The 12,980-nt window shown below is 40.3% G+C and overlaps 2 protein-coding genes across 6 annotated transcripts in view; one reads left to right on the top strand and one right to left on the bottom strand.

Moving 5' to 3' along the window:
* SCAPER (S-phase cyclin A associated protein in the ER) overlaps positions 1 to 12,980 on the top strand; it is a 571,361-nt gene that overhangs the window by 10,028 nt on the left and 548,353 nt on the right. For 3 of the 5 annotated variants that reach the window (XM_050799824.1, XM_050799823.1, XM_050799825.1), the window contains exon 2: positions 10,061 to 10,125. In XM_050799824.1, the coding sequence (XP_050655781.1) occupies positions 10,120 to 10,125 (6 nt within the window). In that variant the 5' untranslated portion in view covers positions 10,061 to 10,119. Of the gene's footprint in view, positions 1 to 9,130; positions 9,926 to 10,060; positions 10,126 to 12,980 lie in introns of those variants that run through there. The other 2 variants (XM_050799822.1, XM_050799829.1) reach the window with 2 other exon arrangements.
* Positions 1 to 12,980, bottom strand: part of RCN2 (reticulocalbin 2) — a 466,582-nt gene that overhangs the window by 62,722 nt on the left and 390,880 nt on the right. The gene's annotated exons all lie outside the window — the stretch shown is intronic.

The following is a 12,980-nucleotide window of genomic DNA, read 5'->3' as shown; positions in this document are numbered from 1 at the left end:
TGAATTCTTGAACTTCTTGAGTTTTGTGGCCTAACATATGATCTATCCTAGGGAATATTGTGTGTGCTTGAAAATGTTTTGTATATTCTGCTGCTGTTGGTTGGAATGTTCTGCATATGTCTGTTAGGTCCATTAGGCCTACAGAATTGTTCAAGTTCACTGTTTCTTTGTTGATTTTTTTTTTTTTGTCTGGATGATCTATCCCTTGTTGAAAGTGGGATATTGAAGTCCCCTACTATTAACGTATTGCTGTCTATTTTTCCCTTCAGTGGCGTTAAAATTTTGGTGCTCCAGTGTTGGGTGCATACATATCTACAGTGGTTATATCCTTTTGATGAATTGTCCCTTTATCATTATGCAATGACTTTCTTTTTTTTTTTATTATTATTATAGTTTAAGTTCTAGGGTACATGTGCACAAAGTGCAGGTTGTTACATAGCTATACATGTGCCATGTTGGTTTGCTGCACCCATCAACTTGTCATTTACATTAGGTATCTCTCCTAATGCTATCCCTCCCCCAGCCTCCACCCCACGACAGGCCCCACCCTGTGTCCAAGTGTTCTTATTGTTCAATTCCCACCTATGAGTGAGAACATGCAGTGTTTGGTTTTCTGTCCTTGTCATAGTTTGCTGATAATAATGGTCTCCAGCTTCATCCATGTACCTGCAAAGGAAATGAACTCATCGTTTTTTTATGGCTGCATAGTATTCCATGATGCATATATGCCACATTTTCTTAATCCAGTCTATCACTGATGGACATTTGGGTTGGTTCCAAGTCTTTGCTATTGTGAACAGTGCTGCAGTAAACATATGTGTGCATGTGTCTTTATAGCAGCATGATTTATAATCCTTTGGGGATATACCCAGTAATGGGATTGCTGGGTCAAATGGTATTTCTAGTTGTAGATCGTCGAGGAATTGCCACACTGTCTTCCACAATGGTTGAACTAATTGACACCCCCACCAACAGTGTAAAAGCATTCCTATTTCTCCACATCCTCTCCAACATCTGTTGTTTCCTGACTTTTTTTTTTTTTTTTGAGACGGAGTCTCGCTTTGTTGCCCAGGCTGGAGTGCAGTGGCTGGATCTCAGCTCACTGCAAGCTCTGCCTCCCGGGTTTACACCATTCTCCTGCCTCAGCCTCCCGAGTAGCTGGGACTACAGGCGCCCGCCACCATGGCCGGCTAGTTTTTTGTATTTTTTTAGTAGAGACGGGGTTTCACCGGGTTAGCCAGGATGGTCTCGATCTCCTGACCTCGTGATCCGCCCATCTTGGCCTCCCAAAGTGCTGGGATTACAGGCTTGAGCCACCGCGCCCGGCCTGTTTCCTGACTTTTTAATGATGACCATTCTAACTAGCATGAGATGGTGTCTCATTGTGGTTTTGATTTGCATTTCTCTGATGGCCAGTGATGATGAGCATTTCTTCATGTGTCTGTTGGCTGCATAAATGTCTTCTTTTGAGAAGTGTTTGTTCATATCCCTTGCCCACTTTTTGATGGAGTTGTTTTTTCTTGTAAATTTGTTTAAGTTCTTTGTAGATTCTGGATATTAGCCCTTAGTCAGATGGATAGATTGCAAAAATTTTCTCCCATTCTGTAGGTTGCCTGTTCACTCTGATGGTAGTTTCTTTTGCCGTGCAGGAGCTATTTAGTTTAATTAGATCCCATTTGTCAATTTTGGCTTTTGTTGCCATTGCTTTTGGTGTTTTAGTCATGAAGTCTTTGCCCATGCATATGTCCTGAATGGTATTGCCTAGGTTTTCTTCTAGAGTTTTTATGGTTTTAGGTCTTACATTTAAGTCTTTATTCCATCTTGAATTAATTTTTGTATAATTTTGTATAAGGAAGGGATCCAGTTTCAGCTTTCTACATATGGCTAGCCAGTTTTCCCTGCACCATTTATTAAATAGGGAATCCTTTTCCCATTTCTTGTTTTTGTCAGGTTTGTCAAAGTTCAGATAGTTGAAGTTCAGATGGTTGTAGATGTGTGGTGTTATTTCTGAGGCCTCTGTTCTATTCCATTGGTCTATATATCTGTTTTGGTACCATTACCATGCTGTTTTGGTTACTGTAGCCTTGTAGCATAGTTTGAAGTCAGGTAATGTGAAGTCTCCACCTTTGTCATTTTTACTTAGGATTGTCTTGGCAATGCGGTCCCTTTTTTGGTTCTGTATGAACTTTAAAGTAGTTTTTTCCAATTTTGTGAAGAAAGTCATTGGTAACTTGATGGGGATGGCATTGAGTCTATAAATTACTTTGGGCAGTATGGCCATTTTCATGATATTGATTCTTCCTATCCATGAGCATGGAATATTATTCCGTTTGTTTGTGTCCTCTTTTATTTTGTTGAGTAGTGGTTTGTAGTTCTCCTTGAAGAGGTTCTTTACATCCCTTGAAAGTTGGATTCCTAGGTATTTTATTCTCTTTGTAGCAATTGTGAATGGGAGTTCACTCATGATTTGGCTCTCTGTTTTTCTGTTATTGGTGTATTGCTTGTGATTTTTGCACATTGATTTTATATCCTGAGACTTTGCTGAAGTTGCTTATCAGCTTAAGGAGATTTTGGGCTGGGATGATGGGGTTTTAAGTATATAGTCGTGTTATCTGCAAACAGGGACAATTTGGCTTCCTCTTTTCCTAATTGAATACCCTTTATTTCTTTCTCTTGCCTAATTGCCTTGGCCAGAACTTCCAACACTGTGTTGAATAGGAGTGGTGAGAGAGGGCGTCCTTTTCTTGTGCCAATTTTCAAAGGGAATGCTTCCAGTTTTTGCCCATTCAGTATGATCTTGACTGTGGGTTTGTCATAAATAACTTATTATTTTGAGATATGTTCCATTAATACCTAGTTTATTGGGAGTTTTTAGCTTGAAGGGCTGTTGAATTTTGTCTAAGGCCTTTTCTGCATCTATTGAGATAATCATGTGGTTTTTGTCATTGATTCTGTTTATGTGATGGATTATGTTTATTGATTTGTATATGTTGAACCAGCCTTGCATCCCAGGGATGAAGCTGACTTGATTGTGGGTGGATAAGCTTTTTGATGTGCTATGGATTCAATTTGCCAGTATTCTACTGAGGATTTTTGCATCGATGTTCATCAGGGATATTGGTCTAAAATTCCCTTTTTTTGTTGTGTCACTGCCAGGCTTTGGTATCAGGATGATGCTGGCCTCATAAAATGAGTTAGGGAGGATTCCCTCTTTTTCTATTGATTGGAATAGTTTCAGAAGGTATGGTACCAGCTCCTATTTGTACCTCTGGTAGAATTTGGCTGTGAATCCATCTGGTCCTGGGCTTTTTTTGGTTGGTAGGCTCTTAATTATTGCCTCAATTTCAGAGCCTGTTAAGGTCTATTCAGAGATTCAGCTTCTTCCTGGTTTAGTCTTAGGAGGGTGTATGTGTCCAGGAATTTATCCATTTGTTCTGGATTTTCTAGTTTATTTGCATAGAGGTGTTTATAGTATTCTCTGATGGTAGTTTGTGTTTCTGTGGGCTCTGTGGTGATATCCCCTTTATCATTTTTTATTGTGTCTATTTGATTCTTCTCTCTTTTCTTCTTTATTAGTCTTGCTAGTGGTCTATCAATTTTGTTGATCTTTTCAAAAAAACAGCTCCTGGATTCATTGATTTTTTTGAAGGGTTTTTTGCGTCTCTATCTCCTTCAGCTCTGCTCTGATCTTACTTATTTCTTGCCTTCTGCTAGCCTTTGAATTTATTTGCTCTTCTCTAGTTCTTTTAATTGTGATGTTAGGGTGCAGATTTTAGATCTTTGCTGCTTTCTCTTGTGGGCATTTAGTGCTATAAATTTCCCTCTACCCACTGCTTTAAATGTGTCCTAGAGATTCTGGTATGTTGTGTCTTTGTTCTGATTGGTTTCAAAGAACATCATTATTTCTGCCTTCGTTTCATTATTTACCCAGTAGTCATTCAGGAGCAGATTGTTCAGTTTCCCTGTATTTGTGTAGTTTTGAGTGATTTTCTTAGTCCTGAGTTCTAAGTTGATTGCACTGTGGTCTGAGAGATAGTTTGTTGTGATTTGTTTTATATTTGCTGAGGAGTGCTTTATTTCCAATTATATGGTCAATTTTAGGATAAGTGCGATGTGTTGAGAAGAATATTCTATTGATTTGGGGTGGAGAGTTCTGTAGATGTCTATTAGGTCCACTTGGTGCAGAGCTGAGTTCAAGTCCTGGATATCCTTGTTAACCTTCTGTTTCGTTAATCTGTCTAATATTGACAGTAGGGTGTTAAGGTCTCCCATTATTATTGTGTGGGAGTCTAAGTCTCTTTGTAGGTCTCTAAGGATTTGCTTTATGAATCTTGGTGCTCCTGTATTGGATGCATGTATATTTAGGATAGCTGCTCTACTTGTTGAATTGATCCCTTTGCCATTATGTAATGGCCTTTGTGTCTTTTGATCTTTGTTGGTTTAAAGTCTGTTTTATCAGAGACTAGGATTGCAACCCCTGCTTTTTTTTGCTTTCCATTTGCTTGGTAGACCTTCCTCCATACTTTAGTTTGACCTGTGTGTATCTCTGCACATGAGATGTCTCTCCTGAATACAGCACACTGATGGGTCTTGACTCTTTGTCCAGTTTGCCAGTCTGTGTCTTTTAATTGAGACATTTAGCCCATTTACATTTAAGGTTAATATTGTTATATGTGAATTTGATCCTGTCATTATGATGTTAACTGGTTATTTTGCCCGTTAATTGATGCAGTTCCTTCATAGCATCGATGGTCTTTACCATTTGGCATGTTTTTGCAGTGGCTGGCACCGGTTGTCTTTTCCATGTTTAGTGCTTCCTTCAGGAGCTCTTGTAAGGCAGGCCTGATGGCAACAAAATCTCTCAGCATTTGCTTGTCTATAAAGGATTTCTCCTTTACTTAAGAAGCTTAGTTTCACTGGATATGAAATTATGGGTTGAAAATTCTTTAGGAATGTTGAATATTGTCAAATACTCTCTTTTGCCTTGTAGGGTTTCTGCCAAGAGATCTGCTGTTAGTCTGATGGGCTTCCCTTTGTGGGTAACCTGACCTTTCTCTCTGGCTGCCCTTAACACTTTTTCCTTCATTTCAACCTTTGTGAATCTGACAATTATGTGTCTTGGGGTTTCTCTTCTCGAGGAGTATCTTTGTGGTGTTCTCTGTATTTCCTGAATTTGAATGTTGGCCTGCCTTGCTAGGTTGGGGAAGTTCTCCTGGATAATACCCTGCAGAGTGTTTTCCAACTTGATTCCATTCTCCCCATCAGTTTCAGGTGCACCAATCAAACATAGATTTGGTCTTTTCACATAGTCCATATTTCTTGGAGGCTTTGTTCGTTTTTTTCACTCTTTTTTGTCCAATCTTCTCACTTCATTTAGTTAATTTGATCTTCAGTCACTGATATCTTTTCTTCCACTTGATTGAATTGGCTATTGAAGCTTGTGCATGCGTCACGAAGTTCTCGTGCCATGGTTTTCAGTTCCATCAGGTCATTTAAGGTCTTCTCTCCACTGTTCATTCTAGTTAGCCATTCGTCTAACCTTTTTTCAAGGTTTTTAGCTTCCTTGCAATGGGTTAGAACATGCTTCTTTAGTTTGGAGAAGTTTGTTATTACTGATCTTCTAAAGCCTGCTTCTGTCAACTTGTCATTCTCCATCCAGCTTTGTTCTGTTGCTGGTGAGGAGCTGTGATGCTTTGGAGGAGAAGAGGCACTCTGGTTTTTAACAATTTTCAGCTTTTCTGCTCTGTTTCTCCCCATCTTTGTGGTTTCATCTGCCTCTGGTCTTTGATGTTGGTAACCTACAGATGAGGTTTTGGTGTGGATGTTGTTTTTGTTGATGTTGATGCTATTCCTTTTTGATTGTTAGTTTTCCTTCTAACAGTCAGGTCCCTCAGCTGCAGGTCTGTTGGAGTTTGCTGGAGGTCCACTCCAGACCCTGTGTGCCTGGGTATCACCAGTGGAGGCTACAGAACAGCAAATATTGCAGAACAGTAAATATTGCTGCCTGATGCTTCCTCTGAAATCTTCGTCCCAAAGGGGCCCTTGCCTGTATGAGGTGTCTGTTGGCCCCTCCTGGGAGAGATCTCACCGTTAGGCTACATGGGGGTCAGGGACCCACTTCAGGAGGCAGCCTGTCTGTTCTCAGAGCTCAGACGCCATGCTGGGAGAACCACTGCTTTCTTCAGAGCCATCAGACAGGGATGTTTAAGTCTGCAGAAGCTGTCTGCTGCTTTTTGTTCAGCTATGCCCTGCCCACAGAGGTGGAGTCTGTATAGTCAGTAGGCCTTGCTGAGCTGTGGTGGGCTCTGCCTAGTTCAAGCTTCCTGGCTGCTTTGTTTACCTACTCAAGCCTCAGCAATGGTGGATGGCCCTCCTCCACTAGGCTGCAGCCTTGCAGGTTGATCTCAGACTGCTGCGCTAGCAGTGAGCAAGGCTCCGTGGGCGTGGGACCTGCTGAGCCAGGCATGGAAGAAAATCTCCTAGTCTGTGAGTTGCTAAGACCATGGGAAAAGCGCAGTATTTGGGCGAGAGTGTACCGATTTTCCAGGTACAGTCTGTCACGGCTTTCCTTGGCTGGGAAGGGGAAATCCCTGACCCCTTGCACTTCCCAGGTGAGGCAACACCCTGGCCTGCTTCGGCTCGCCCTCCGTGGGCTGTACCTACTGTCCAACCAGTCCCAACGAGATGAACCAGGTACCTCAGTTGGAAATGCAGAAATCACCCGTTTTCTGTGTTGATCACATTGGAAGCTGCAGACTGGAGCTGTTCCTATTTGGCCATCTTGGAACATACTCTGACTTTTTAAAAAAACTTTTAAGTTCAGGGGTACAAGTGCAGGTTTGTTATGTTGGTAAACTTGTGTCATGGGACTTTGTTGTAGAGATTATTTCACTACCCAAGTATTCAACCTAGTATCCATCAATTATTTTTCCTGATCCCCTCCCTCCTCCCACCCTCTACTCTCCAAAAGGCCCCAGTGCATGCTGTTCTCCTCTATGTGTCCATGTGTTCTCATCATTTAGCTCTCACGTATAAGTGAGAACATGCGGTGTTTGGTTTTCTGTTCCTGTGTTAGTTGGCTATGGATAATGGCCTCTAGCTACATTCATGTACCTGCAAATGACATGATCTCATTCTTTTTTATGACTCCATGATATTCCCTGTTGTATATGTACCACATTTTCTTTATCCAGTCATTGAGGGCATTTAGGTTGATTCCATGTCTTTGCTATTGTGAATCGTGCTGTAATGAACATACAGGTGTATGTGTCTTTATAATAGAATGATTTATGTTCCCTTGGGTATATACCCAGTAATAGGATTGAATGATATTTCTGTCTTTAGGTCTTTGAGGAATCACCACAGTATCTTCCTCAATGGCTGAACTTAATTTACACTCCCACCAACAGTGTATAAGTGTTCCTTTTTCTCCAGAACCTTGCCAGCATCTGATTTTTTTAATTTTTATTTATTTATTTTTCAGAGAGAGTCTCACTCTGTTGCCCAGGCCGGATTGCAGTGGTGAGATCTTGGCTCACTGCAACCTCTGCCTCTTGGTTTCAAGCAATTCTCCTGCCTCAGCCTCCCAAGTAGCTGGGATTACAGGAGCTCACTACCACACCCAGCTGATTTTTGTATTTTGAGTAGAGACAGGATTTTTCCCTGTTGCCCAGGCTGGTCTTGAACTCTTGAACTCAGGTGATCTGCCCACCTCGGCCTCTCAATGTGCTGGGATTACAGGAGTGAGCAACCGTGCCCAGCTGTGAATTTTATTTTTATACATTTTCACATTGTTAGCATCCTTTTAAAAAATTTGTATAAATTTATAGGGTTCATGTACAATTTTGTGGGAATGTGAATTATTACACCCTCTATGGAAAATACTATGGGGATGTCTTAAAAAACTAAAAAATAGAATTACCATTTGATCCAACAATCCCACTACTGGGTATCTACCCAATGGAAATCAATATGCCAAAATGATACCTGCACTTATATGTTTATTGCAGTGTATTCACAGTAGTAAAGATAAGAAATCAACTTGTGTCTATCAACAAATGAATGGTTAGTCTTCTCTTGTTTCAACTTGAATAACTTCTTTTAGCCTTTTTGTAAGGTGGGACAAACTCCCACAGCTTTTCTTTGTTTGGTAGCGTTATGATTTTAAATCGGGCCAGGTGTGCATGGTGGCTCATGCCTTTAATCCCAGCACTTTGGGAGACTGAGGTGGGTGGATTGCTTAAGCCCAATAGTTCGAGACCAGCCTGGGCAATGTGGTGAAACCCCGTCTGTGCCAAAAAATAAAAAAAGTACCCAGGCATGGTGGTGTGCACCTGTAGTCCCAGCTACTCAGGAGGCTAAGGTGGGAAGATGGCTTTAGTCAGGGAGGCAGAGGTTGCAGTGAGCCAAGATTGCACCATTGCACTCCAGTCTGGGCGACAGAGCCAGGCCCTGTCTTAAAATGAGTGAATGAATTAACGAATGTTATATGGGAAGGCCTCATTGAGAGTGACATTTGTGCAAAGTGAATTGGGAGTGTTCCACATGGGAGGTCCAACTCCCATGTAAACCCATAATGCCAGAATATGTCTGGCATGCTGGGAAACATAAGGAGGCCAGTGTGATTGGAGTACAATGAATGCTGGGGAGAAGGGGTATATGGAATTGGAAAATTTTGGACATGATAGGCTACCGTGAGGACTTTGGCTTTTACTCTGAGTGAGATGGAGAGATGTTGGAGGTTTGTGAGCAAAGGTAGTACATTTAAAAAAATAGAATAGCTTTACTGATAAATGATTCATATACCATATAATTTCCCCATTTAAAAATGTTTTTTAGTATATTCACAGAGTTTTGCAGCCATCACCATAATTACTTTTAGAACATTTTCATCACCCACTAAGGAAACCCTGTGTTTATTAGCAGTTACTCTCATTTTCTCCTAACCCCCCAGCCTTCAGCAATGTCTCTTTTCTGACATTATGGATTTGACTGTTCTGGACATTTCACATATGTGGAATCATACAATTTGTGTTCTTTTATAACTGGCTTCTTTCACTTAGCATGTATTGTAGTATGTATTAGCACTTTCTTCCTTTTTTTGGGTCTTTTATCCGTTTTTATGTCCTTTTATTCATTGTGTGAATATGCATTTTATTTATCCATTCATCAGTTGACGGGTATTTGGGTTGTTTCTACTTTTTAGCTGTTATGAATAATGCTGCTGTGAACATTTGTTTTTTTCTGGACATATGTTTACTGGTACTGCATTTTAAAGGAGCATATTTTATTGACAAAGGATAAATGATCTAGGTTTTCTTCCAGAAGGAGGTTTGGTTCCAGTTACCACTTTCTTTTTTTTGTTCACTGACTCTTCATACAGGGTTAGGTCTTTTTTTTTTTTTTCTTGTTAAGCAATTTCCCAGTCCCTTTCTGTTCTGTCTGGTTTCCCTGACTTGGATTTCTTTGAGTAAAAGTTTGGCCATATTAAATAGGTTACCTGAAAGGTATGGGCTGTTGTACTTAGAGCCTTATGTAATTGTTAATTAAGATATTCTGATAAAATCTTAGTTTATGAATGTTCTTAAGGGAAGTTACGAAGGGTTTTCTATACTGAGTTGAGACTCATTAGTGAGTCAGTTCAGTGAAAGCAGCATTTAAAAACCGAAATAGAATACAGAAGGAAATATTAGAGTGCATCTGTTACTTTACGAAACTTTTAATTCAGTTAAACGTGTATGAACTGGGTAAGATATAAAACGTGTATGTGTTTGTGGGTTGTAGTAAAAAAGTTTGGAACCCCTCTGGGTTAGGATGTCCATGTAATTAATACTGTTCCTTTTCCATTTTATTTTTATTTTTTGGAGAGCATTGAGGTCTTGTTCAGCATGGAGTATTTAAAGCCTGCTATATTATACCCCAACAGGTAATATAAAGGAGCAGTTTTTCTTTTGTTGTTGTTGTTTAATGTAAGTGTGGGGATGAGATTTGTATCTTTTTATGAATAATTATGGTTTTCTGGTAATGTTATAACTAAGCATATATATTTTTTTTATTGTAGGAGTCATACTCCATGGGTTTATGTGATAAATGATCTTGGCATAGAAGAGAATTTAAAGAATGATGGTAAGTGATAGCTTAAAGACTAGCCTTAGTTTTTTTGCCTTTCTCTTTTCTTCCTTTCTTTTATCTTTTTTAATGTAATAGTTGTTTCATTCAAGATACCCTGTGGAACACATTGTCATAAAGCACAGTGATAAAGTGAGCAACTATGAATGTACTATTCAACCTTAGAGCCCAGGAACCCTGCTGCTCCTCAGGCTTGCCTCTAACACTTATGGTACCTAGCTTAGGAATACAAATGGAAGCCAGCTTTTAAAATGTCTTAAAATTAAATAGTTACCAATCAATGGATACTAACAGCCTGACCTGGCCTCCTATCCAGGGTCCAGCCGGGTCTTAAAGGAATCTGCTCTCCCTGGGTCAGGTAGGGTAGAAGTTGGGCTAGGGTAGGTCTTGAATCTGGTATGGGGACTGATGTGAAATTCCCCAGAGAGCCAGGGAAAAACAGGTTTCTGTACCCCACACTTTACTTTTCTAACTCAACATTTTTCAGGCAATTCCAAACATCTTCTTAAACTACTCAAATTGAGGAGGAGAAAGGAATGTAGGTATATAGGGAGTCCAGTCTGCCTGGATACTTCCTTTGGGATAGTTGGGGTGACTAACCTTAATCAAAAGCAGATTCTTGCTCTGGTTTTTCCAGCACAGATGCTGATTTGCCTTCTTCCTTCTCCTCTTATTGTGTCTGGCCTAGGGGGACCCAGTTTAGTTTGTGAGTCCCTCTCTCTTAATTTGTGTTCACTCAATTAGTTACTGATCCCTTTTGGATTTTGGTGTTTTTGATAGGTACAACCTTCTAAAGTGTGGGGCTCAGGGCAGAGCCCCTTCTTCTGGTTGAAAGAGCAGGAAAGGGCTGGGTGTGGTGGCTCATGCCTGTAATCCCAGCACTTTGGGAGGCCTAGATGGGCAGATCACGAGCTCAGGAGATCAAGACCATCCTGGCTAACACGGTGAAACCCCGTCTCTGCTAAAAATACAAAAAATTGGCCAGGCGTGGTGGCGGGCGCCTGTAGGCCCAGCTACTCGAGAGGCTGAGGCAGAAGAATGGTGTGAACCCGGGAGGCGGAACTTGCAATGAGCCAAGATCTCACCACTGCACTCCAGCCTGGGTGACAGAGTGAGTCTCTGTCTCAAAAAAAGAAAAAAGAAAAAAAAAAGAGCAGGAGAGCATCTATTTGTTGTGTGCTCTTATCTCATCCCTCCCCACTTCATACTCTTCCTCAGTTCTAAGGTTTTGATTTTTCGTATCTTGTCATTTGGGGTTATTTTCTGTTGGTCTGCTTTTGGGTCTTTTGGTCATAAACTATGCTTTTGTTTGCCAGAAGATTTCTTTTTTTTTAATCTACCCTAATTTTGAAAGATGGTCTTAGAGGGAATAGAAGTCTAGGTTGACAGATTTTTTTTTTTTCTTAATATCTTTTTTTTTTCTTCTTGAGACAGAGTCTCTCTTTGTCACCTCGTCTGGAGTGCAGTGGCACAATCATAGCTCACTGCAGTTTTTACCACCTGGGCTCAAGCAGTCCTCCCACCTCAGCCTCCTAAGTAGCTTGGAACTATGCTACCACGGTTGGCCGATTTTTTATTTTTTATATTTTTGTAGTGATAGGGTCTTGCTTTGTTGCCCAGGCTGGTTTTGAACTCCTGACCTCAAGTGATCCTCCTGTGTTGGTCTTCTTCCACAGTGCTGGGATTACAGGCATGAGCCACTATGCCTGGTCTATCTTAGTATCTTGACAAAAGAGATTCCACCATCCTAATATGCAGCATTTACATGGTTCAAAATTCAAACTATAAAACAATGTTCATTTAGAGAAATTAAACTTTCTTCTCTCTTCTTTCTCTTCTTCCCTTGTGGGTAACATTAAAATTTGTTTTAATTGTAATTTCTAAAATTTAAATTGTGCTAATACAAATAACATGACATTTACCATCTGAACCATTTTTAAGTATACAGTTCAGTGGTATTAAGTATATTCATATTGTTATGCAGCTATCACTATTACTCATCTTCAGAACTCCTTGTCTTGCAATATTGAAACTCTATATACATTAAACAATAATTTCCCATTTCCCCTTACCCCCTGCTCCTGTACCACTTGCTGTGTCTGAGATTTTGACTGCTTTATGTATCACATATAAGTGAAGTCATCCAGTATTTGTCTTTTTGTGTTCGGCTTATTTCATTTAGCATAATGTCTTCAAGACTCATCCATATTGTAGCATATGTCAGAATTTCCTTCCTCTTTAAGACTGACTAATATTCTATTGTCAGTATATATTACATTTTGCTTATCCATTCATCAGACACTTGGACTGTTTCCCCTTTTTAGCTATTGTGAATGATGATGCTATGAACATGGGTGTACAAATATCTCTTCAAGACTGTTTTCAGGCCAGACGCAATGACTTACACCTGTAATCCTAGCACTTTGGAAGGCCAAGCCAGTTGGCTCACTTGAGGTCAGGAGTTTGAGACCAACTTTGCCAACTCTGGCTCTACTAAAAATACAAAAATCAGCTGGCGTGGTGATATGCGTCTTTAATCCCAGCTACATGAGAGGCTGAGGCATGAGAATCGCTTGAATGCAGGAGGCAGAGGTTGCAGTGAGCCATGATCATACAACTGCACTCTAGCCTGGGTGTCAGAGCAAGACTCTTGTCTCCAAAAAGTAAATAAATAAATAAAATAGTGAAGAACTGTTTTCAGTTATTTTGGGTACATAACCAGAAGTGGAACTTCTAGATAATATGGTAAATCTACTTTTAATTTTTGGAGGAACTGTCATAGTGTTTTCTGCAGTGGCTGCAACATGTAAAATTCCCACCAACAGAGCACAAGTGTTCCAATTTTTCCACGT

Source organism: Macaca thibetana, chromosome 7, assembly GCF_024542745.1.
Source record: "Macaca thibetana thibetana isolate TM-01 chromosome 7, ASM2454274v1, whole genome shotgun sequence".
NCBI lineage: Eukaryota > Metazoa > Chordata > Mammalia > Primates > Cercopithecidae > Macaca > Macaca thibetana.
The sequence above is the reverse complement of the archived record's forward strand: the minus strand, read 5'-3'. Positions and strand labels throughout refer to the sequence as shown.